Consider the following 23064-nt stretch of genomic DNA (forward strand, 5'->3'; position numbering starts at 1 on the left):
TGTCTTCTAGCTCACTGGTGTGGTCCTCTGATTCTTCTAGTCTACTCTTGATGCTTTCTATTGAGTTCTTTACAGCAGCGAAGTCATTTTTCATTTCTTCTTGGTTCTTCTTCATTTCCTCTTGGTTCTTACACATATTGTCGAATTAGTCTTCCATTCTTTTCAGCCACCTTATGACCATTTCTCTGAATTCTTTCTCTGTCAGGTTGCTTGTCTCCATTTTGTTTACTTCCTTTTCTGGTGATGCCTGCTTTTCTTTCATATACGGGCTGTTTCTTTGTCTCCCCATGGTCTCTCTTCTCCGCGTGTCTGGTTATGTAGTTCTCTCTCTCCTGCGTTGATTTAAAGCCACAAAGTACAACACAACCAGGTACAACTCACAAGGCACTGAACAGAAATATATTCACGATAATAATAACCCCAAATAAAGGTGACCACCAGAGAAAGGCAAATTAGAGGATAGGAGAGAAATAAGAGAGAGAGAGAAAAAAAGAGTGCAATAATGAAATTGGGAAAAGGAAAAAAAAAGTAAGAGAGAAAAGAAAGAGAATAAGAAAGAAGAGGGGAACAAACTATATACATGGGGAGAAAACTCCAATAGAACAGCCACTAATCCCAACAAATTACAGCAACAAGTACCTGGAGATGAATACAAACTACAAACAACAACTAATATCAAGTGAGGCAAGGGAAAACAGAAGCAAAAAACCAACAAAAACAATACAAACAAAAAAAATAAGCAAAACAAGCATAAAAAATCGATATAATCAACAATCAAGCAAACAACAACAAAAGGACAGAGAGAAAAACAATTTTTTGGATAGTGAAGACAGAGAAGAGAGAGGTGTGTATGGACTTGGAGCAGGGGGATTGGAAATTAGATATATAAGTAGGGTGCAATTTTAATAGGGGGTAAAAAGAAAGAATAGGGAAAATCTAAAGTAGGAAAATGGTAAGAGAAACAGGACAACAAAAGGGGAAAAGTTAGGAAGAGAGTGATGGAATAAAGGTAAAGTTGAGATAGAGTAAAATGATACTAAAGGAATGATGAAAATAGAATGTAGAACACTAATCCCAAAGTAAAATAAAGAGAAAATAAAATGACACTTTTTTTAAAAAAAAGGTAAAATAGTAGTAGTAATATAACTGATTGAAAATAAAAATGTAATAATTAAAAGGTAAAATCAAGTGACGAAAAAAGAAAAAAAATAGTTTCTTAAGTAAAAGATGAAAGAAATAAAAAATAAAAATAAAAATGTGCAGTAGTGAAGGTCATTCACTTCTTCTACTGTTCTGTTTGGCATGCCTGTTTCCTAGTCAGGACAGTATTGCAGTTTCCTGCATTCCACTGCTCCTCAGTATTGTAAGCCAGTCCTGATTTTTAAGCAGGCAGTGTGTCTTAATTTCTTGTATTCCTTTATTTGTCTTTACACAAGAGTCAATTTGTGATTCAACCCCTGGGTGGCAGTGTTTCTGGATTGACCTCCGGGTCTATAGGTCCTCTCTAGCCAGTGCTTAGATCCTGCTTTCCCTGTGGCAGTCAATACCGGTTTGTGGGAGTGGGTTGCCCCAGAGCTGGTTCTCTGATGGTTATTCCCTGATCTGATCCTCAGGTTCCAGAAAACAACTTTCTCCTCCAGTCTCTTAGGCTGTCCCCAATTAGGTGATCCTATGTATTGGGCTATGTATTGGGCTTAGTAATCAGAAGCAAGGATTTAAAGAGGAAAAGGAAAAAAAAAAAAGAGCCAGCATAATTGTGGGAACTCCAGGGCTGCGCGCAAGTCTTTGCAGTCTTTTTTCCCCCCTTGGGTCTAAGCAGCTGGCACACTTTTAAAATTTTTAGGCTGTCCTTTTGCGTCAGATCAAAATGGGTTGCTTTTTAGAGTTCCCTTCTGTTAGCAGCTCTGAGGACCCCCTTCCACATTCTCGGATCACACCAGCCCCAACAACCACGGATTTTCCTAGGCGCAGATGTCCCCCAGTCCTCCAGCTCCCGCAGTGCGCGTTTCTCTCTCCTGCCAGGACTAGAGACCTCACCTTATCCCAGGCGAAATCTGACCTTTCCATGGTGGAGTGTAGAGCTCCTCTCAATCCATGTGTTTGAGCCAATTGGGGACCGGTGTTCTGGGCTTCACAGTTGTTCCGTGGGTGCCACAGTTGTAGATTTTCAGGCTTCCGATAACATTCACTTTCTCCTTCAAGATGGTGTGGTCTCCGCGTCTGAGCCGGTCACTCCGGGAGGGAACCCAGCAGCAGTGGGGGCTGCCTGGTCAGGGGAGCCCCGTCCAGCAGTCCCCCACCATCTCCTGGAGTATAGCTGTCCCTCAACCCACCAACAAACACTCCCCGTGCGACCCTCAACTGTTCTGTCTATCTGCTCCGGGACAAGGCTCGGGACACCTCTGTCTATTCCGCCCCCATTTTTTCGATCAAACCCCAACAGTATTTTTATTGAAATAGGAAAAAAAATCCTACAAGTCATATGGAACTACAAGAAACCCCAAATAGCTAAAGCAATCCTGAGAAATGAAAACTGGATGCCTCACACTTTTTCATTTCAAAACATATACAAATCTACCAAAACAGTATGATACTGGCATAAAGGCAGACATATTGTCCAATGCACCAGAGGGCTCAGAAATAAATCCACAAGTATACTAGTATAGTCAACTGGTTGACAAGAGGGGAGGGCAAGAAACACAATGGAGAAAGGACAGTCCCTTCAACAAATGGTGTTGGGAAACACTGATATCCATATGTAAAAGAATAAAATTGGACTCTCATACAGAAAAATCAACTCAAAATGGGTTAAACATAAGAACCGAAACTCTAAAACTCCCAAGAAAACCTAGAGGGAAAGATCCATGACCCTGATTTCTTGGATAGTGCATTAGAAGCATAGGTAACAAAAGCAAAAATAAAGTGAGACTACATTAATCAAAATGCTTCTGCACAGCAAAGGAAATAGTCAGCAAAGTGAAAAGGCAACCTACAGAATGGGAGAAAATATATGGAAACCATCTATCTGATTAGAGGTTAATATCTAAAATATATAAGAATCTCCTACAACTCAATAGCAAAAAAACCACTCGTTTTTTAAAAATGGGCAAAATATACATTTTCTCAAAGAACACATGCAGAAAGTATGTGTTGAAAAGGATGTAACGAAATTGGAACCCTTGTGCATTGTTGGTAGAAATATAAAATGGTGAAGCCTCTATGGAGAACAGTATGGAGGTTCCTCAAGAAATTAAAACTGGAACTACCATATGATCCAGCAATGCTACTTCTGGGTACTTATTCAAAAGAATTAAAATCAGGATCTCTAAGAGATATCTGAATTCACATGTTCATTGCAGCACTGTTCACAATAGCCAAGAGATAGATATAACCTAAATGCCCATCATGGATGGATAAAGAAAATGTGGAATATTATTCAGTCAGAAAAAGGAAATCTTGTCATACACAACATGAATGAATTTTGAGGGCATTATGTTAAGTGCAATAAGCCAGTCACAACAGGGATAATACTGAATGATATCACTTGCGGCATCTGCAGTAGTCAAACTCATCAAAGCAGAAACTAGAATGGTAGTTGCCAGTGGCTGTGGGAAGAGGAAAAGGAGGAGTTATTGTTCATTGGGTATAAAGTTCAGTCATGCAAGATGACTAAGTTCTAGAGATCTGTTGTACAGCATTGTGCCTACAGTTAAGAATATTGTAATGTACACTTAAAATCTTGTTAAGATGGTAGGTCTCAGGTTATGTGTATTTTACTAAAATCAAAAAAAGGTGGGGGGAAAAAAAGAGATCTCTATATTTACTAGCATAAGTTATATCCTATAGTATTTTGAAGTTACTTGAGAAGAATTCAGAAAGGAGCAGCAAAAGCAAAGAGCTAGAAAATAGAGCCCACTTAAATTACTTAACCACTGAAATGTATGAATAAATATATTAAACATTGTAATAAGCAGATTTTTTTTTATTTCTCGAAGTCTTTAGAAGCTGACTATCCACATATTTAGCATTTAATTATACTTTTATCTTAGACAAGGACATAGAATAATTGATTTGTGGTTCACTTAAGTAATTTTAGGTGATCTAGAGCAGTGGTCGGCAAACTCTTTAGTCAACAGAGCCAAATATCAACAGTACAACAATTGAAATTTCTTTTGAGAGCCAAATTTCTTAAACTTAAACTTCTTCTAACGCCACTTCTTCAAAATAGACTTGCCCAGGCCGTGGTATTTTGTGGAAGAGCCACACTCAAGGGGCTAAAGAGCCGCATGTGGCTCGTGAGCCGCAGTTTGCCGACCACGGATCTAGAGTTTTGGTTCTGAAATACTTATCATGAAAACATCATAAAATTAATTGACTAGCCCAGCCAGCATGGCTCAGTATTTGAGCATCAACCTATAAATCAGGAGGTCACGGTTTGATTCCTGATCAGGGCACATGCCTGAGTTGCGAGCTCGATCCCCGGTGTAGCACGTGCAGGAGGCAGCCAATCAATGATTCTATCTCATTGATGTTTCTATCTCTTTCCCTCTCCCTTCCTCTCTGAAATCAATAAAAATATATTTTAAAACAAGCTTTAAAAAAATTAAATGACCATAGAAAGGGGTATGTGAAATATATGGCAAGTTTCTCACCAAGTAGAAAGATCCACACTAAGATTGTTCCCTTTGATATGAACCTTTTTAAAAAATTAAGATGACTTCTGGTCAAGGTGGCTCGGTCACTTCTTGCTTGGCTGCATCTTCTCTGCTCCAAAAACATACATACATACATACGTACATACATATACACACACAGGTATGTACATATCTACAAAATACATATATATTCATATATATGCATATATAAAAAGATAAAAACAAAGATACAGCTAGGTTCGAAGACAAGATAAACATTTCTGGGAAACAGAAAAACAAACTCCAAGTGATAATAGAGAATGAGTCTCTGGTATTCCTCTGCAATACATGGTATTGTTTTGTATTTTTAAAACTTTATATAAATGGTATTATACTATATACATTCTTTTTCAGCTACCTGTTTAAATTAAAAAAAAATAGTTTATTTTTTAGAACAGAAAAACTTACACATTTACAAAAAAACTGAGACGCTAGTACAAAGAGTTCCCATATACCCCACACCCAGTTTCCCCTGTTATTATTGTACATTACTATGGTACACTGTTAAAACAAATAAATGTTGATACATTATCATTTGAAGTCCGTATTTATTTAGATTTCCTTAGTTTTTCCTTAATGTTCTTTTTCGGTTCCAGGATCCCATCCAGGATACCGCAGTACATTTCGTTTTCATGTGTCTTCAGGCTCCTCTTGGCTGTGGCAGTTAGTCAGACTTTGTTTTTAATGATCTTTACAGCTTTAAGGAAAATTGATGAGGTCCTTTGTAGGATGGCCCACTACTATAATTTTTCTGTGGTTTTTTCATGGTTAGATTGGGGTTAGGATTATTAGGAAAAAGATCACAGACGAAAAGTACAACTTTGATCATCTTACAAGCATACCTACACACTATCAACATGATTTATGATTATTGATGTTGGCCTTGATAACCTGGCTGAGGGAGTTTTAGGTTTCTATTCTGTAATGCTACTTTTTTTTCCTGCCTTCCCATACTGTACTTTTTGGAAAGAAGTCACTATAAGTAGCTCAAAACGAATTAGTGGGGAGTTATGCTCTCCACTCCTTGAGGTGGAGCATCTACAAAATTTTTAAGAATTTTTGTGCATAGGATTTTTGTCTCCTCTCTCCAATTTATCAACTTAACAGTTCTATTTATTATCAGTATGGACTCATAGATATTTATTCTATACTTTGGGATATAGTCCAATACTAATTTACTTAGTTTATTACAGAAATTGTTCCAACTTTGGTCATTGGAAACTCTTTCAGTTGGCTCCTGTTCTTCTTTGACAATGTTTTTATGTTGCTGTTTTTAGCACTTCCTTATTCCCTGGCACTTCAAAATGCCCAGGGCTCATCTTGTGTATTTCCTACCCCCAGTACTAGAATCAGCCATTTTTCTAAGGAGCCCTGGTTACTTTTATTAGAGAATGGTATTTAAAAACAAAGATCTGGGTTCTGAACATGCTTGTTACTACTGGAGTATCACTTCATTTAGATCCTCTCAGCTGACAGAAAAAATTACGTTTAATGCTAACCTGTATCTATAAATAATTCTATATGTAATCATCCATATATTAAGTTAAACATGAGTTCATACTGATGTCTCCAACTATAAACCATTACCACATGGATCATTTTATTTTTTAATTAATTAATTTATTTTTAAATATATTTTATTGATTTTTTACAGAGAGGAAGGGAGAGGGATAGAGAGTTAGAAACATCGATGAGAGAGAAACATTGACCAGCTGCCTCCTGCACACTCCCTACTAGGGATGTGCCCGCAACCAAGGTACATGCCCTTGACCGGAATCGAACCTGGGACCCTTCAGTCTGCAGGCCGACGCTCTATCCACTGAGCCAAACCAGTTAGGGCAACATGGATCATTTTAGTTTTCTCCCTTTGCTTATCTATAAATTCCAAGGGTGAGAAACCTGGCTCCCACCATCTACCATTCATTTACTTAATTGCTCAATTTCATTATAAATGTATATCAATATCAGAATTGGTAACCTGTACCCTCATGTTACAAAATCTTATCATCTAGGGTACAGTGATTATGTACTGTTCTGTTTACCTCTCTGTTGCTTCCACATTCCACACATTTCCAAAGATACTTAGGCCAGCACCCTTTCCCCCATAGCTTCATATATTTGTAACAGATTCTCTTGTCACAATCTGCATTTTTTCCTAAGGTTCTCTAACCTCCTAAATGATTTTAAAAATATTTGTATACATCAAAGGTCATTCTTCATGCTGTACAGTATTATGGGTTTTGACAAATGAATATCTTGTATCCAGTATTACATTATCATAAAGAATAATTTTACTGCCCTAAAAATCCTCTGTCTCTGTACTTCATCTATTCCTCTCTCCCCCATGTCCCCCAAACTCCTGGCAATCATCCATCATTTACTGTTGCTATAGTTTTGTGTTTACTGAAATGTCATATAACTGGAATCATACAATATGCAGTCTTTTCATATTGGCTTCTTTCACATACTAAAATGCATTTATAGTTCCTCTATGTCTTATTATAGTTTGACAGCTCATTTCCTTTTATTGCTGAGTTATATTCCATTGTATAGATGTAGCACAGGTGAATGGAAACAGAAGAACATCTTGATTGCAAGTTTTTGGTAATTATGAATAAAACTGCTATGAACATTCACATGCTGGGTTTTGTATAAATATAGGTTTTCAAGTCAATTGCAGTAAATAACTAGAAGCGCAATTACTGGATCATATGGTAAAACAATGTTTCACTTTGTCAGAGGCTGTCAAACTAACTTCCAAAGAGATTGTGTTATTTTGTATTCTCACCAGCAATGAATAAGAGTGCCTGTTGCTCAGCATCCTCAAGAGCATTTGGTACTGTCAATTTTATTGTGATTTTTAGCCATTTTAATAGGTGTATAATGGCATCTCATTATTGTTTTATTTTGCAGTTTCCTGATGACAAATGATGGTGAGCTCCTTTGTATATGCTTATTTGACATGTAAATACCTTCTTTTGGGAGGTGTCTGTTCTTTTGCCCATTTTTAATTGGGTAGTTCATCTTATTACTGTTGAGTTTTAGCAGTTCTTTTTTATATTTTGGATACATGTCCTTGACTAGACATATGTTTTGAGAATATTTTCTTTCGTCTGTGGCATATTTTTTTCTCTTAAAAGTATCTTTCACATAGAAGTTTATATTTTTAATGAAGTCTGATTTATCAAACTTTTTCTCTCATAAATAATGTTTTTGGTTGTATCTATAAATACATCATCAAACACAAGGCCACTTAGATTTTTCTCCTGTTTTCTTCTAGAAGTTTTATGGTATTGTTTTACATTTGTATCTACAATCTATTTTATAGAGTTAATTTTTTTGAAGATTGCAAAATCTGTGTCTAGATTCATTTTTTTAAATGCTGATATCCAGTTGTTGCAGCACAATTTGATGAAAAGACTATCCTTCCTCCATTTAATTGCCTTTGTTCCCTTGTCAAAGATCAGTTCACTATATTGGTGTGAGTCTGGTATGTCTGTAGTCTTTATTCTGCCCAACTGATCTTGTATCTTTTTTTCATCTACACTGGATTACTTGATTACAGTAAGTTTTAAAGTTGAGTAGTGTCAGTTCTTAAACTTTGTTGTTCTTTAGTACTGTATTAGATATTCTGGGCCTTTCCATTTCCTAGAAACTTAGAATCAATGTGTCTGCATCCACAAAATAGCTTGCTGGGATTTTGGTGAGATTGCAAAATCTACATATCAATTTGGGAAAATTGACATCTTAACAATATTAAGTTGTCCAATCCATTAACACAGGACATCTCTGCATTTATTTAGATCCTTTTAAAAATCTATGTTTTTATTGTTTTTTAGATAGAGAGGAAGAGAGAGGGAGATAGAAACATCAGTGAGAGAGAAACATCAATAGGCTGCCTTCTGCACACCCCCTCCTGGGGATCAAGCCAGTGAACCCGGCATGTGCCCTGATTGGGAATCAAACAGGGAACCTCTTGGTCCATGGGATGACGCTCAATCCATTGAGCCACACCGGCTGGGCTTATTTAGATTTTTAATTTTTCAGCAGGGTTTTATAATTTTCTGCATATAGATCCTGTACAAATTTTGTTAGATTTATACCTAATTATTTCACTATATTTGGTGCTATTGTAAATAGTGTTGTTTGTATTTCGATATCAATGGTTCATTTCTTGGTTTGCAGGAAAACAATAGACTTTTATATATAAACCTTGTATCCTCCAAGTAGACTATACTTACTTATTAGTTACAGAAGTTGTTTTAGGTTTATTGTTTGGGATTTTTAATTTAGACATACATGTCATCTATGAACAAAGACAGTTTTATATTTTCCTTTCCAATATGTGTGCTTTTTATTTCCTTTTCTTATTTTATTTTACTAGCTAGCATTTCCATACAATATTTTAAAAAATAGGAAGAGGAGATATCTATTCCATGTTTCTGATCAAAGGGGAACACATCCAGTTTCTCATCATTAAGTATGATGTTAGCTGTAGGGTTTGTAGACATTCTTTTCCAAGTTGAGGATGTTCCTCTCTATTCCTAGTTTGCTGGGAGATTTTTTTCATTAATGGGTATTGAATTTTGCCAAGTACTTTTTCTACAGCAATTGAAATAATGACATGATTATTTTTCTTTAGTCTGTTGATGTGGTATATTAACTAAGTTTCAACTGTTGAACCAGCCTTGGATACCTGGAATAAATCCCACTTGTTCATAATATAGAATTCTTTTGATTTAGTGTTGGATTTCATATCCTATTATTTTGATTTTTAAATAAAAGTATCTCAATCAACTATTATGATTTTCCTAATATTTATGATTTTTACATTTATGCTCATGAGAGAGACTGGTCTGTATTATTTTTTTAAAATTGTAATATCTTCATCTGGTTTTGGTATTAAGATAATGCTGGCCCTCATAAAATGAATCAGAAAATGTTCTCTTCGCTTCTATTTTCTGGGAAAGATTATAGAGAATGAGTATCATTTTATATGATTTCATTTTCACCCCTCTAGTAGCATATCAATTAGACTTCTATTTATAATTTTTAGTGGTTGCCCTAGAGTTTGCAATATACATTTATAACTAATCTAAGTCCACTCTCAGTTAACACTATACCAGTTCACAGGTAGTACAGATACCTTATAATAGTATACTAAATACTAATTCCTCCCTCCTATACTTTATAACATTCCTGCCATTCATTTCACTTATCTATATGCTATAATTACCTAAAAACCATGCTATTATTATTTTGAAGTTATTTTTTAGATCACTTAAAATAAAAAATAAAAAATTTTACCTTCAGATATTCCATTTTTATGGTCTTCCTTTCCTTATAGGGATCTGATTTTCTAACCCAGTGGTCAGCAAACTCATTAGTCATAACAGAGCGGCAAACCGTGGCTCGCGAGCTGCAGTTTGCTGACCACTGTTCTAACCTATATCATTTTCCTTCTCTCTGAAGAACTTAAATTTTTTTTCTTGCAAGGCAGGTTTACTGGCAACAAATTCCCTGTTTTTGTTTGTCTGATAAAATCTTTATTTTTCCTTCACTTTTGAAGGATACTTTTGCTGGATACAGAACACTAGGTAGGTGGGGTTCTCCCCCCGACCCCCAATACTTTAAATATTAAATATTTCACACCACTGTCTTCTTGTTTGCATGGTTTCTGATGAGAAATCCAATGCAATTGTTATCTTTCTTTCTCTATAGACTAAGTGGTTTTCTTCTGGCTGTTTTCAAGATTTTCTCTGTCTTCTGTATTTGAACATGATATGCTTAGGTGTTTTTTGTCTTGGTAGTTATCCTGCTTGGTGTTCTATGCTCAAATCCTGTATCAGTGGTCTGGTATCAGTCATTAATTTTGGAAAATTCTCAGCCATCATTACTTCAAAAATTTCTTCTGTTCCTTTTTCTCTTATCCTTCTGGTATTCCAATGATGTGTATGTTACACCTTTTAAAATTGTCCCATAGTTCTTGGACATTCTGTTCCATTTTTTAAGTCTTTTTTCTCTTCACATTTTAGTCTGGGTTGTTTGTACTGACATGTCTTCAAGCTTACTGATTCTTTCCTTGGCCATACCAAGTATACTAATGAGCCTATCAAAGTGTTATTCCTATAATAGTGCTTTTTATTTCTACCATCTCCTTTCAATTACTTCTTTGAATTTCTATTTCTGTTTACTTGATCTACCTGTTTTTGCATATTGTGTACTATTTCTAATAGACTCTTTAGCATTTAATTATAATTATGTTAAATTCCATAAATGTAATCATTCCAAAACTTGAGCCATATCTGACTTTGGTTCTGATGCTTGTTTTGTCTCTTGAAACTGTTTTTTCTTTTACTATGCCTTACAATTTCTTCTATGTTGAGAGTCAAACATGATGTATAACATAATAGGAACTGAGGTAAACAGGCTGTTAGTGTGATTTTTTTTGTTAAATCTTGCCAGGTGTTGGGCTGTGTTTAATGTTTACTCTAGTTGTAGGTGTCACAGGTTTCAATTTCTTGTAATGTCCTTGTTTTTGTCTCCCATGTTTTCTCTGGGTATCCCTGAAAACTTCTTAAATAGAGTCTGAGCCTTGCAGGTTTTTCAGCTATACCATAGTTATTATCCTAAAGCCTTATTGAGGTGGTGGTAAGGTATAGGGTAAGGGAAACATTCTGAAATCCTATAATTAAGCCTCAGTCTTTCAATGTGCTTGTGTCCCTAGACTGTAATCTTCAAAAGTGTTTCACAGCTTTCTTTTTCTCTCTCTCTTCTGATGAGAAATCCAATGCAATTGTTATCTTTGTTTCTCTACAGACAAAGCGGTTTCCTTCTGGCTGTTTTCAAGATTTTCTCTGTCTTCTGTATTTGAACATGATATGCTTAGGTGGGACAGGAAGACTAGAGGGGCCTGAAGTAAGATGATTTCCCTTCTCCCACAGTGGAGAAGGCTTTGGTAAAATTGTTTCACATGTTGGATAGTCCTTTGTTAGGTAGAAGCTCTGGGTGTATTTCAAAATGATTACTTTTCTGCTCCCCATGCCAGGAACAGATTTTTTTCCTTGGCTCTTCAACTTGAGAACCTAGTGGGGTTCCTGGAGGTATTTATTGACTAATTTCAGAGGTACCATGGCTACCATATATGGTGCTTCTATGAATACTATCTGATTTATTACTAGCCAAGAACAGATTTTTTTCTTGGCTCTTCAAATTGAGAAACTGTTATGTTCAAACACGAATCTACACTCTGACTCAAGCAATTTGTCAAAGTTACCACTTAAGTATTCCTACCAGTTTATGGCTCCTGTGGCTTTCCGCTCCTAATAAGTAGATCTGGGCTGTGATCCTCTTTAATTGCCTGCTCTCCAAATTTCAGGGTTGCAGTTTGCTCTGTGAATTCAATTCTCTGATGGGTCCAAGAAAAAGTCATTGATTTAGTTTGTTCCGCCATTTTTCTTGTAAGACACGAGTGACAACTTCCAAGCACTTTGTATGTTGAAGCTGAAACCAGAAGTCTGCAACTGGCTTTTTCATTCACATTATGTTTGTGAGCTGCATTCACATTGATACCTGTTGTTATATTTTATTCATTTTTCTCTACTGTACAGTATGCTACTTTATGACTATACCATGCTTTATCCATTTTCCTGCTGATGAACATGTATGCTGTTTACAAATAATGTTATAATGAGCATCCTAATGTGCATATGTAAGAATTCTTCTAGGATAGACACCTAGGAGTGGGACTGCTGATTTATACTGTATGAGCATCTTCCATTTTACTAGATATTGCCCCAATGTTCTTGAAAGTGGTTGTACTCATTTATATTCAGCCAGAAGTATATTAGTGTTCTTAGTGCTCCAGATGTTCACCAACACTTGGCATTGTCATGTCTTTATGCCAACATCCTGAGTGTTAATGTTATCTCATTATAGTTTTATTTTGCATTTCTTTGATTACTAATGAGACTTCGTAAGTTAATTGGCTATTCCTGTTCTCTCCTCTGTGAATTGCCTATTCATATCTTCTGACCACTTTTATTAGGTTGTTTGGAATTTTTCTTATTGATTTATAGGAAGGAATGTCCTTAAAGTGACTCCAAAAATGAAACCATCAAGTAAAATACTGATGATATGATTACATTAAAATGAAAGGCTTCTGTTTAACATAAGACATTAGAAGCAATGTTGAAGTGATAAGCCACTCACTGAAATAATATATTTGCTAAATAAAGAAAAAGTTTATATTCAGAATTTTAAAATAATCTCTATAAATAATATGAAAAACTAAACAACCAAATAATGGGTAAAAAGGAACAGGTAAGTCACAGAAGGTTCCTAAAAGAATGGTAAATGCATGAATATATACATAATTTCACTGGAAATCAGGAACATGCAAATTAAAACAATGAGATACCTTTCAAATGTATTAAGACTGGCAAAAATAAAGTCTAATACTACAAAGTCTTGGCAAGAATGTGGAAGAGATCTCTGAAATATTGCTCACGGAGTTGAAGATATACATATCCTATATAGCACAGCAATTCCACTCCTAGGTATGTAATCTACGATAGTGGTTCTTAAAATGTCTCTCAGCAGCAAAAGCACCTCCTGGGAACTTGTTGGACATGCAAATTCTCAGGCCCTACTTCAAATCTACTGAATAAAAAATTCTGGGGACAGAGCCCAGCAATCTTTATTTTAACAAGCCTGCCAGGTGATAATCTAACATTTGATAATCACTACAACAAAGCAATATTTTTCCAATGTTTTGGACTAAGATCTATAGGAAGACATACATTCTTGTCCCACACATGTCTATCCCCCCTTCTCTAATGTGCGTGTACATACATACGTAAAACAAAACCTTCAATAAACAGTAATTATTCTTACTCTATAAAACACCCATTGATATTTTCTATTCTATTCTGTTTCATCTCCTTAAAAAGCTGCTGATTGTGACCTACTAATTGTACAATAATGTTTGTTGCAGAATTGAAAAGAAAAAATCTTCAGGAGAATGGACAAATGAATTATACTATATTTCTACAATGGAATACATAGTTCCTTATAGCATTAGAAATAAATTTCAAAATATTATGTATATTGAGTTTAAAAAGGAAGTTATAGAAAGGTATGTAGAGCATGATTTTATCTATAGTTTAAAAATGTGTAAAACTATATGTTGTTTATTAATATATAGCTATGTAGTAAGAATATAAAAAGATTATTTACAAGTTTACTTAGATATTTGCTAATTTCTCAAGACTTAGAGGGCCTGTGCTTTCACTTTGCTCTTAACTACCAACATCTTAAGTCATATGTAATATGAAAGCCAGGTAGAGCATTCTGAAGAGAAAACGCACGTGAGAATAGCAAGCCTACTCACAACCAGGAGGTCAACTGTTTACTGAGTACTTCCAAAGGCACCATGGCTACCAGATATGGAGGTTCTATGAATACTACCTGATTTATTACTAGCCTAAGAAATTGGAGGTTACTTTCCCTTCAATTCAGGTCTTTTAGTAGGTTTGGACTACAGTCTCTTCAAGATTTCTTTAAAATTCTATGGGTACCTTAGGACCTTAGAAATGCACAAGGAACATCACAAGAAATATGCTACTTATATAGTATGCAGAGAAAGAATAGTGAAGGACAAGGAAAAACATAATCACTATGCCTATGTCATAATTCTTTGGTATACTAGTAATTAAAGTGAATTTAAAAGTATTACTTTAGTTAGAGGTAAATTAAAATGAAAACAACCCATGTTTTTTGTCTTGGTTTAGCCTATACCTTGTTTGGCTCCCCTGGATTATATGAAGAAAACATAGGAATTTTTCGGATCTCTTCCTCTGACAAACGATTTCTCTGGATCTCATCTTCTGGGACAAATTCTATTGGCTGCGTCAGCTTCTTAGGCCCAGTCCAACACTGCTCAGGTGAATTATCAATAACTTTTGCCACATGGAGACTGGGACCTTTACCCTGTGCTGCCTGTTCTCCCTTGTCCTGGAGTAATGGCGGGTTCTCAGCTGTGTCACTATCTCCCACTGATGTAGCTGAGACCAGTGAGTGGGAAGCAAAGGGTTCACCTCTCATAAGTTGGAACTCTTCAAGACGTTTTTTCATTATCATCTCTTGGTAAAAATTTTCCAGGTTGTTCATGGGATCACCTTTGTTCTTCTTTTGGGGTTCATCTGGATTAAGACAAAGAGATAGGGAAGTTCTACAAAGCCTACCAATACAACCTTTGACAATTTAATTAAAATTAAATCTTCTATCTCAGATTTAGAAACTCTGCTGGGGCAGGTGTTTACAACCTGCAACAAGTGATAATAGTATATAGCTATTTTATTACAGTGCATCTCAAGCAAGGCTGGAACTATGGTGAAGCAAGTGAGGCCCTTGGGGTACAAAACTTAAAGAGGTGCTCACTCTCAGGGTCATGCAAGTACATGCACTTAACTGATAAGGACATTTAAAAATGTAACCAGTATAGCATTATCACACTTCACAAAATTAATAATTTCTTAATATAATCTAATACCAAGTTCATATTGAAGTGGTCCTGGTTATCACAAAGATATCTTTTTACACTTGGTTGTTTAAACCAGCCTTTGGCTATTACATCTCTTAAGCCTCTTTTATTTTAAAATAGTACCCCTTCCTTCCCACCCCTCCAATCCATTTTTTACTCCATCCCATTGATTTATTAGAAGAACCATATTTGTTCACAGAACAAATAAATTTGATTGTTTTTCATGGTATTAATTTCTTCCTTAATCCCCTCCATTTCTTACAAACTGGCAGCTAACTATAGAGCTATTCTATCTAATACAGTATCCATTGGCCACACAAACCTATTCAAATTAATATTTTAAATGTTAGTTCCTCAGTTAAACTAGTCATATTTTGAATGCTCAACAGCCACCTGTGGCTAGTGGATACTATATTGGGCAAAAAAAGATAGAGACCACTTACAATATTATACAAGTTACACTGGGCAGTGCTGATCTAGAGGTTTGATTAGATTCAGGTTTCATATTTTTAGGCAAGAATCCTCCATAGATGGCTGTATACTTCCTATTACATCACAAGGCGCATAATATTTGGTGGTCCCATTTTTAGTGATGCTAAAATTGATCAGTGTGTTCAGGTGGTATTAGTCGGATCCCTCCATTATGAAGTTTTCTCTTTCATCTTTTACCTAATGGGTTTTACATCCAGTGATGACTACTGTCTAGATCTATTAATTTATTAAGAGTTGTGAAATGGAGCTCCCCTAATTCCACTATTTCTTTGTGTTTATTATTTAGAATTCTCTAATAAACTTACCGTCATCAACTAGTTTCCCTATATACAGTTCATACAGGAAAGGCAGGATAAATGCACTATTTCCCCCATTATTTACCACTATGAGAGTAATGAGTTGGTACCTTACAAATGTCCAGTGGTGACCAATGATTATTTTTAGTATAATTGTGAGATTGTGTATTCTTATTATATTTTATGTGTTTCAATTAAATATAGTCATTATTCTTTTTAGTGGTCAAATTATCCCACTTAGAACCAGTAGAAGTCCTTTCAAATTGACTACTATAGTGCTTTTCAGTTTTCTGGCACAGCAAGATATCCCAAGCTCATATTGCACATTTTCTGATTCAAACCTAGACTATTTTTCCAAGGACCCCTGGCTCCTTTTAATGGGAAATAGTATTTTAAGAGTATAATTTGTTGCTAGGTGTGTTCATTGCTGTTAAGTTGTTATTGCTTCTAGACATTTTCAGTGGACAAAACCAGGAAATTTTTTTAAAGAGAAAAAGAAATCATACTGGTATTTCCACTTCAAATGTAAGATTATAAGGTTTTTACTCAAACTTTTTGATTTTAGACTTGTATATCTCTTTTCACATATGCATAAAATATTGTCTTTTAATATTAACAACATTATTTATTTGCTTATTCTTATGTTGTATTTATAGAATTTTTAAATGTCAATAACAATACTAATATGACTATCAACAATGAAACTACTGAATAGAGATTTACATCTCTATGCAGTTATTTTTATAATATATCCCATTAGGAATGTACAAATATTGTCTTAAAGTCATTTAAAGTAATTGTTTCTTCTGTATTTTTATGCTACCAACTTTTTTTATAGTTTAGATTCATTTGCTTCAGGTTGTTCATGAATTTTAGGGATGGATGGTTCCCTTTTTTATTTTAAATTATGCAAAAACATTTAAATAGTTCTAGAGTAAAAACTGTGTTATACAGTACCTTCACAGAAGTTTCACTTCCATCTCTGTCCCCTTCATCCCTTCTTTTCCTTCCCCATAAATAATTGATTCTTCCCCATCCATTGATTCTTTTTTGAAAATATAAGCAAATAAGCATACACACATATATGTGTGCATATATATAAGTATATATATATACTCCCAAAAATGTATATACACATTTTGAATAATTATAAAGGCAGTATTTATTAAAATACATTTCATTTTCAAAACTGAGCTATCAGTTGTTAAAGTATGTATACATTTTTGGGACACACACTATAATTCATTAGTTATACCTCTCTCCTACATAAACAGTAACTTACTATACACTATTGACAACTTACATTTATAAAATTTCTAAAATTGATTTTAGAGAAAGGGAGATAGAGAGAGAGAAACTTGGATTTGTTGCCTCCTGCATGTGCCCTGACGGGATCAAACCCCCAACCTGGGTATGTATTCTGACCGGAAATTGAACCTGCCATTTTTGGTGTACAGGATGACGCTCCAACAACTTGAGCCACACTGGCCAGTGCACAACTTATTTTTTTTGCACTTAATAATATATACTTTAGGTAACTCCCTGTTAATATATAAAGCTCTTTCCCTTTCTTCTGATAGCTGTATAATACTCCACTGTGTGGATGTACCATAGTTTATTCAACTATTCCCTACTGATGCACACTGATATTGTATCTTAGTCTTATTTGCTGTTATGAATAATGCCATGAAAAACAACCTTGTGCATATAGGATTTTGTATTTTTCCAGTACACTGTTGAAGTAGATTAAAAGAGGTGGTTTTGATGAGACAAAGGATCAAATGTGTATGTAACTTTTCTCTATACTGCTAAATTCCACATTGTAGAAATTGTGCTATTCTGCATTTATACCAGCAAGGTATAAGAATACGTATGGAAGGCTTCTTAAGTTCCCCAAGGCACTAACTATTAAAGAAAAATATTGACAAATTCAACTACATTAAAATAAAAACTTCTGTTCATCAAAAATATCATAAAGACATAGAAAAGTCTCAGAATGGGAAAAGATATTTGCACAGAAAAAGCTGATAAAGAACACAACCATTAGGAAAATGGGCAAAAGATTGAAAAGGCACCTCACAAAAGATAAAATACACATAGCTAATAAATATATAGAAAATTAGTCAACCATAATAGAATTCAGGGAAATGCTAATTAAGAAAATACTGAAAGAAAACTGCCATATTGGCAAAAAATTAAAAAGAATGTCAATATCACATATCCGTGAGATTGTAAAGCATATGAAATCCTCAGACATTGCTGATAGGAATGTGCAACCATATTGTAAACCACTATAACATTATTTACTAATGTGCAATATATGCTCATAACATGACCCATCAATTTCACTCCTACATATTTACACTAGAAAAATTTGGGTATATGGGTACCAGGATACAACAATAACAATGGATAGATCACTGGTATATATACAATGGCCTGAAACTAGCAAAAATATAAGCGTCCATTTAAGAAGAATCAATTATTAAACTGTAGTAAGATTATATAATGAAATACTACATTCCAATGAAAGTGAACATGAAGGGGGTAAAAATGGGAGATATCTGTAATACTATCAACAATAAAAAATATACTTTAAAAAAGTGAACAAATTTCAGCTACATATGACTAAGTAGATGAAATACCCTAATGTATACACTCAAAATATATATTTATTCAGTGACTATTATGATCCAGCAATTATTCTAGCTTTTTGATACATCCATAAATAAAACAAAGATTTCTGCCTTCAGAGAGCTATGTAAATTATATTAGAAGGCTATGTGAGACGATTATGAGTGCTTTGAAAAAGAAAAAAATACAGCAGTATAAAGGATAGAAGTGCTAAGAGATGGTAGTATTAGTGGTTGCAATTTTAATATTGGACTGGGTTGGTCTCATTGAGAGGGTACATTTAAGAGAAGACAATGAAAGTGAGGGAAGCTACATGTTGATATTAGAGTGAGGGTCCCAAGTATGTCTCAAAAAATTTAAAAAGTCTGAAATCATACAATGTGTTTCTCTAACCACAAACAAATCACATTTAGAGAAACACTACTGAAAGAAATCTGGGAAAACACAAATATTTGAAAATTAGACAACACACTTCAAAATAACCCATAGGTCAAATAATTCACAAAGGAAATTTAAAAATATTTTGTATTAAATGAAAATGAAAACCCAAATTTATGGATGTAGCTAAAAGAGTACACAGAGAGAAATTTGTAGCTTTAAACACCTATATAAAAAAAATGACAGTTTCTAAACTGGCAGCAGCATAAGTGGGAAGCTACACTGACACTCTCCCAGGAGCAAACTGGAAATACAACTAAAATACAGTAAAACCACTCTGAAATCAACTTAAGACTAGCTGGAGAGAACCCTGATAACCAAGGATGGAAAATGGAGACCACATAGAGACTGGTAGAAGTGTGGAGGTGTGAAAGGGCTGGCCAGGATCCCACAGACAGCAGATGAAGATCTGGAGGCATATCTCAGTAGTGGGGGGTTCCCACTGAGAACTCTGGAGTCTAAACCCCAAGCTGGGCTCCCCAAAACAGTGCCCACAGAATAAATGGCTGTGAAAAGCAACAGGGTTGCTGTCCGCCAGTGAGAGAGGGCTGGAAATGCAGGAACCCTGTTAAAGGGCCAACACACAAAATTTTATGTGCAGCCACTCTCCTTGGGTTCCAGTGAAGAAGGGCAGAGTGGACTGCAGCTGTATGAGCAGAAGTCAGGATTGGGGACTCTGGGATTGGAGCTCAGAGGGCAGCCACCCTGATTTCCTGTGCTGAGTCATTCCCTCCAGCTGTGGAGGAAATCTTTCTCCTAAAGACCTTTGCCAGCCAGGTGGTTTTTGCCTGGGGGGGATGGAAGTTGCCCCACCCTGTTGGAAGACCTCTTGTCCCACCCTATGGTTTATAACCTGAGGGTAATTAAGTCTGAGTGTCAATAGGACTGCAGACAGAGGCAGGTGTCTAGAGGCCAGGAGTCTTTGCCTGATCTCCTTTTGGGCTAGAGGCTAGGAAAAGCAAATCTTGGTGCACATCTTGTTATTTTCCAAAGGCACCCAGTCCCAGCAGAGGGAGCCACAAGCTGTAGATTGCTGTTAGCTCCCAACAGGATACTCAGGGCCAGTCACAAACAGTGTCTGACACTGTCCTGCACTAGGGTTTGGGACTCCTATCAGATCTACTTAATACACAGACACAAACCCAAACAGGTAGCCAAAATGGAGAGACAAAAAATCAACAAGAACAAGAGAATTCTCCAGAAGAAGAGCTAAATGAAATGGAGAAAGAAATTTATTAGACATAGAGTTCAGAATAAGGATGGCAAAGATGCTCAACAGCATGAGAAAAAGATATAGTAATTTTGAAGAATGACATAGCACTAATAAAGAACACAGCAGATTCGGGGAAGCAGAGGATTGGATCAGTGAATTAGAAGACAAGGTAGGGAAAATTACTCAATCAGAGAACCAAAAAGAAAAACAAAACAAAACAGGAGGACACTTAAGGGAGCTGTGAGACAATATGAAAGTAACAATATTTGCATAATAGGTGTGCCAGAAGTGAGCAAGGGATAGAGAACATGTTTGAAGAAATAATGGCAGAAAACTTCCCTAAACTGATGAAGGGATAGGTCACGCAAGTTCAGGAGGCACAGAAAGTCCAAGGCAAGAAAACCCAAACAGGCTCACACCCAGACACATCATAATTACAATTACAAAAATTAAAGACAAAGACAGAATTTTAAAGGCAGCAAGAGAAAAGAAATTTGTTACCTACAAAGGAGCTCCCATTAGGCTATCATCAGTGTTCTCATCAGAAACTCTACAGGCCAGAAGGGAATGGCATGAAGTATCCAAGGAGATGAAAAGCAAGGATCTGAAACCAAGATTTCTATATCCAGCAAGACCATCATTCAAAATAGATGGTGAAATAAAGAGCTTCCCAGAAAAAAAAAAAAAGGCTAAGGGAGTTTATCACCACAAAACCAGCACTGCAAGAAATGCTAAAGGGACTGCTGTAATGAGAAGAAGAAATATATAGAGAGAAGCGTAGGAATAGGGAATTAAAATGGCAATAAATAAGATCCTATCAATAATAAACTTGAATGTAAATAGATTAAATGCCCCAATCAAAAGATATAGGGTAGCTAAATGGATACAAAAACATACCCAATTATATGCTGTCTACAAGAGATCCACCTCAGAACAAAAGACTTACACTGGATGAGAATGAAGGGATGGGGAAAAAAAGGTGGGGTAGCAATACCCAAAACAGACTTAAAAATGAAGGCCATTACAATAGACAATAAAGATCACTACATAACACTAAAGGGATTGATCCAACAAGAGCAAATAACCCTGGTAAACATATATGCAAACAATACAGGAGCACCTAAATATATGAAAAATACTTCTAGAAGATTTTAAGGGAGAGACCTAAACAATACAGTAATAGTGGGGGAATTTAACACTTCACTGGATAGAACTTGCAGACAAAAAACTAATGAGGAAAAAGAGACTCTAAATGACACACTGGATCAAGTGGATTTAATTGACATTTACAGAACACTTCACCCCAAAGCTGCAGAATATACATTCTTCTCAAGTACTCATGGGTCATGCTCAAAGATAGACCACATGTTAGAACACAAAACTAGTCTCTACAAGTTGAAGAAGATTTAAATAATTATCAAGCATCTTCTCAGATCACAAAGCAATGAAATTTGAAATCAACTACAGTAAAAACACTAAAAAAACATTTAAACACATGGAGACTAAAGAGCATGTTATTAAACAATGAGTGAGTTACTAATGAGATTAAGAAATCAAATACTTCCTGAAAACAAATGAAAATGAACACACAACAACCCAAAATCTATAGGACACAGCAAAAGCATTCCTGAGAGGGAAGTTTGTAGCACTATAGGCCTACCCCAAGAAACAAGAAAAATTAATGCTAAATGATTTAACTCCACAACTTAAAGAATTAGAAAGAGAACAACAAAAAAAGCCCAGAGTAAGTAGGAGGAAAGAGATAATAAAAATTAGAGCATAAACAAATGACATAGAGGTTAAAAAACAACAACAATACAAAAAAAATCAATGAAACCAAGAGCTGGTTCTCTGAAAAGATAAACAAGATTGAGGAACCGGTAGCCAGAGTCGTCAAGAAACAAAGGGAGAGGACCCAAATAAGCAAAATCAGAAACAAAATCGGTGAAGTAACAACTGACCCCACAGAAATACAAAGGAATGAAAGAAAATACTATGACTTAATATATGTCAACAAGCTGGACAATGGGGATGAAATGGGCAAATTCCTAAATAAAACCCACAACAAACCTACAATCTTCCTAAACTGAATCAGGAAGAATCAGAAAACCTGAATAGGCCAATTACAACTGATGAAATAGAAGCAGTAATCAAAAAACCCCCAGCAAACAAAAGCTCTGGTCCAGAAGGATTCACAGGGGAATTTTACCAAACATTCAAAGAACAACTAATACCTATCATTCGCAAACCATTCCAAAAAATCCAAGAGGAAGGAACTCCTCCAACCTCTTTTTATGAAGCCAGCATTATCCTAATTCCAAATCCAGAAAAGAAAGAGAACTGCAGGCCATTATCCATGATGAACATAGATGCTAAAATCCTGAACAAAATATTAGCAATTCGGATACAGCAATATATTAAAAAGATCATACACTATGAACAAGTGGGATTTATTCCAGGGATGCAAGGCTGATACAATATTTGCAAATCAATAAATGTGATACATCATATAAACAAATTGAAAGACAAAAATTACATGATCATATCAGTAGATGCAGAAAAAGCATTTGACAAAATCCAAAACCCATTTTTGAGAAATCATATTTCAACATAATAAAGGCCATATATAACAAAACTACAGCCAACATCATACTCAGTGGGCAAAAACTAAAACCATTTCCCCTAAGACAGTGGTCGGCAAACTCATTAGTCAACAGAGCCAAATATCAACAGTACAACGATTGAAATTTCTTT

General features: G+C 35.4%; 1 protein-coding gene across 10 annotated transcripts in view; it reads right to left on the reverse strand.

The window, feature by feature from the left end:
• RBM41 (RNA binding motif protein 41) overlaps positions 1–23064 on the reverse strand; it is a 97377-nt gene that overhangs the window by 20452 nt on the left and 53861 nt on the right. For all 10 annotated transcript variants that reach the window (XM_080653555.1, XM_080653552.1, XM_080653548.1 and 7 more), the window contains one exon: positions 14493–14896. In XM_080653555.1, the coding sequence (XP_080509681.1) occupies positions 14493–14896 (404 nt within the window). The remainder of the gene's footprint in view (positions 1–14492; positions 14897–23064) is intronic.

Source organism: Plecotus auritus (assembly GCF_963455305.1).
Source record: "Plecotus auritus genome assembly, chromosome: X".
Taxonomy (NCBI): Eukaryota; Metazoa; Chordata; class Mammalia; order Chiroptera; family Vespertilionidae; genus Plecotus; species Plecotus auritus.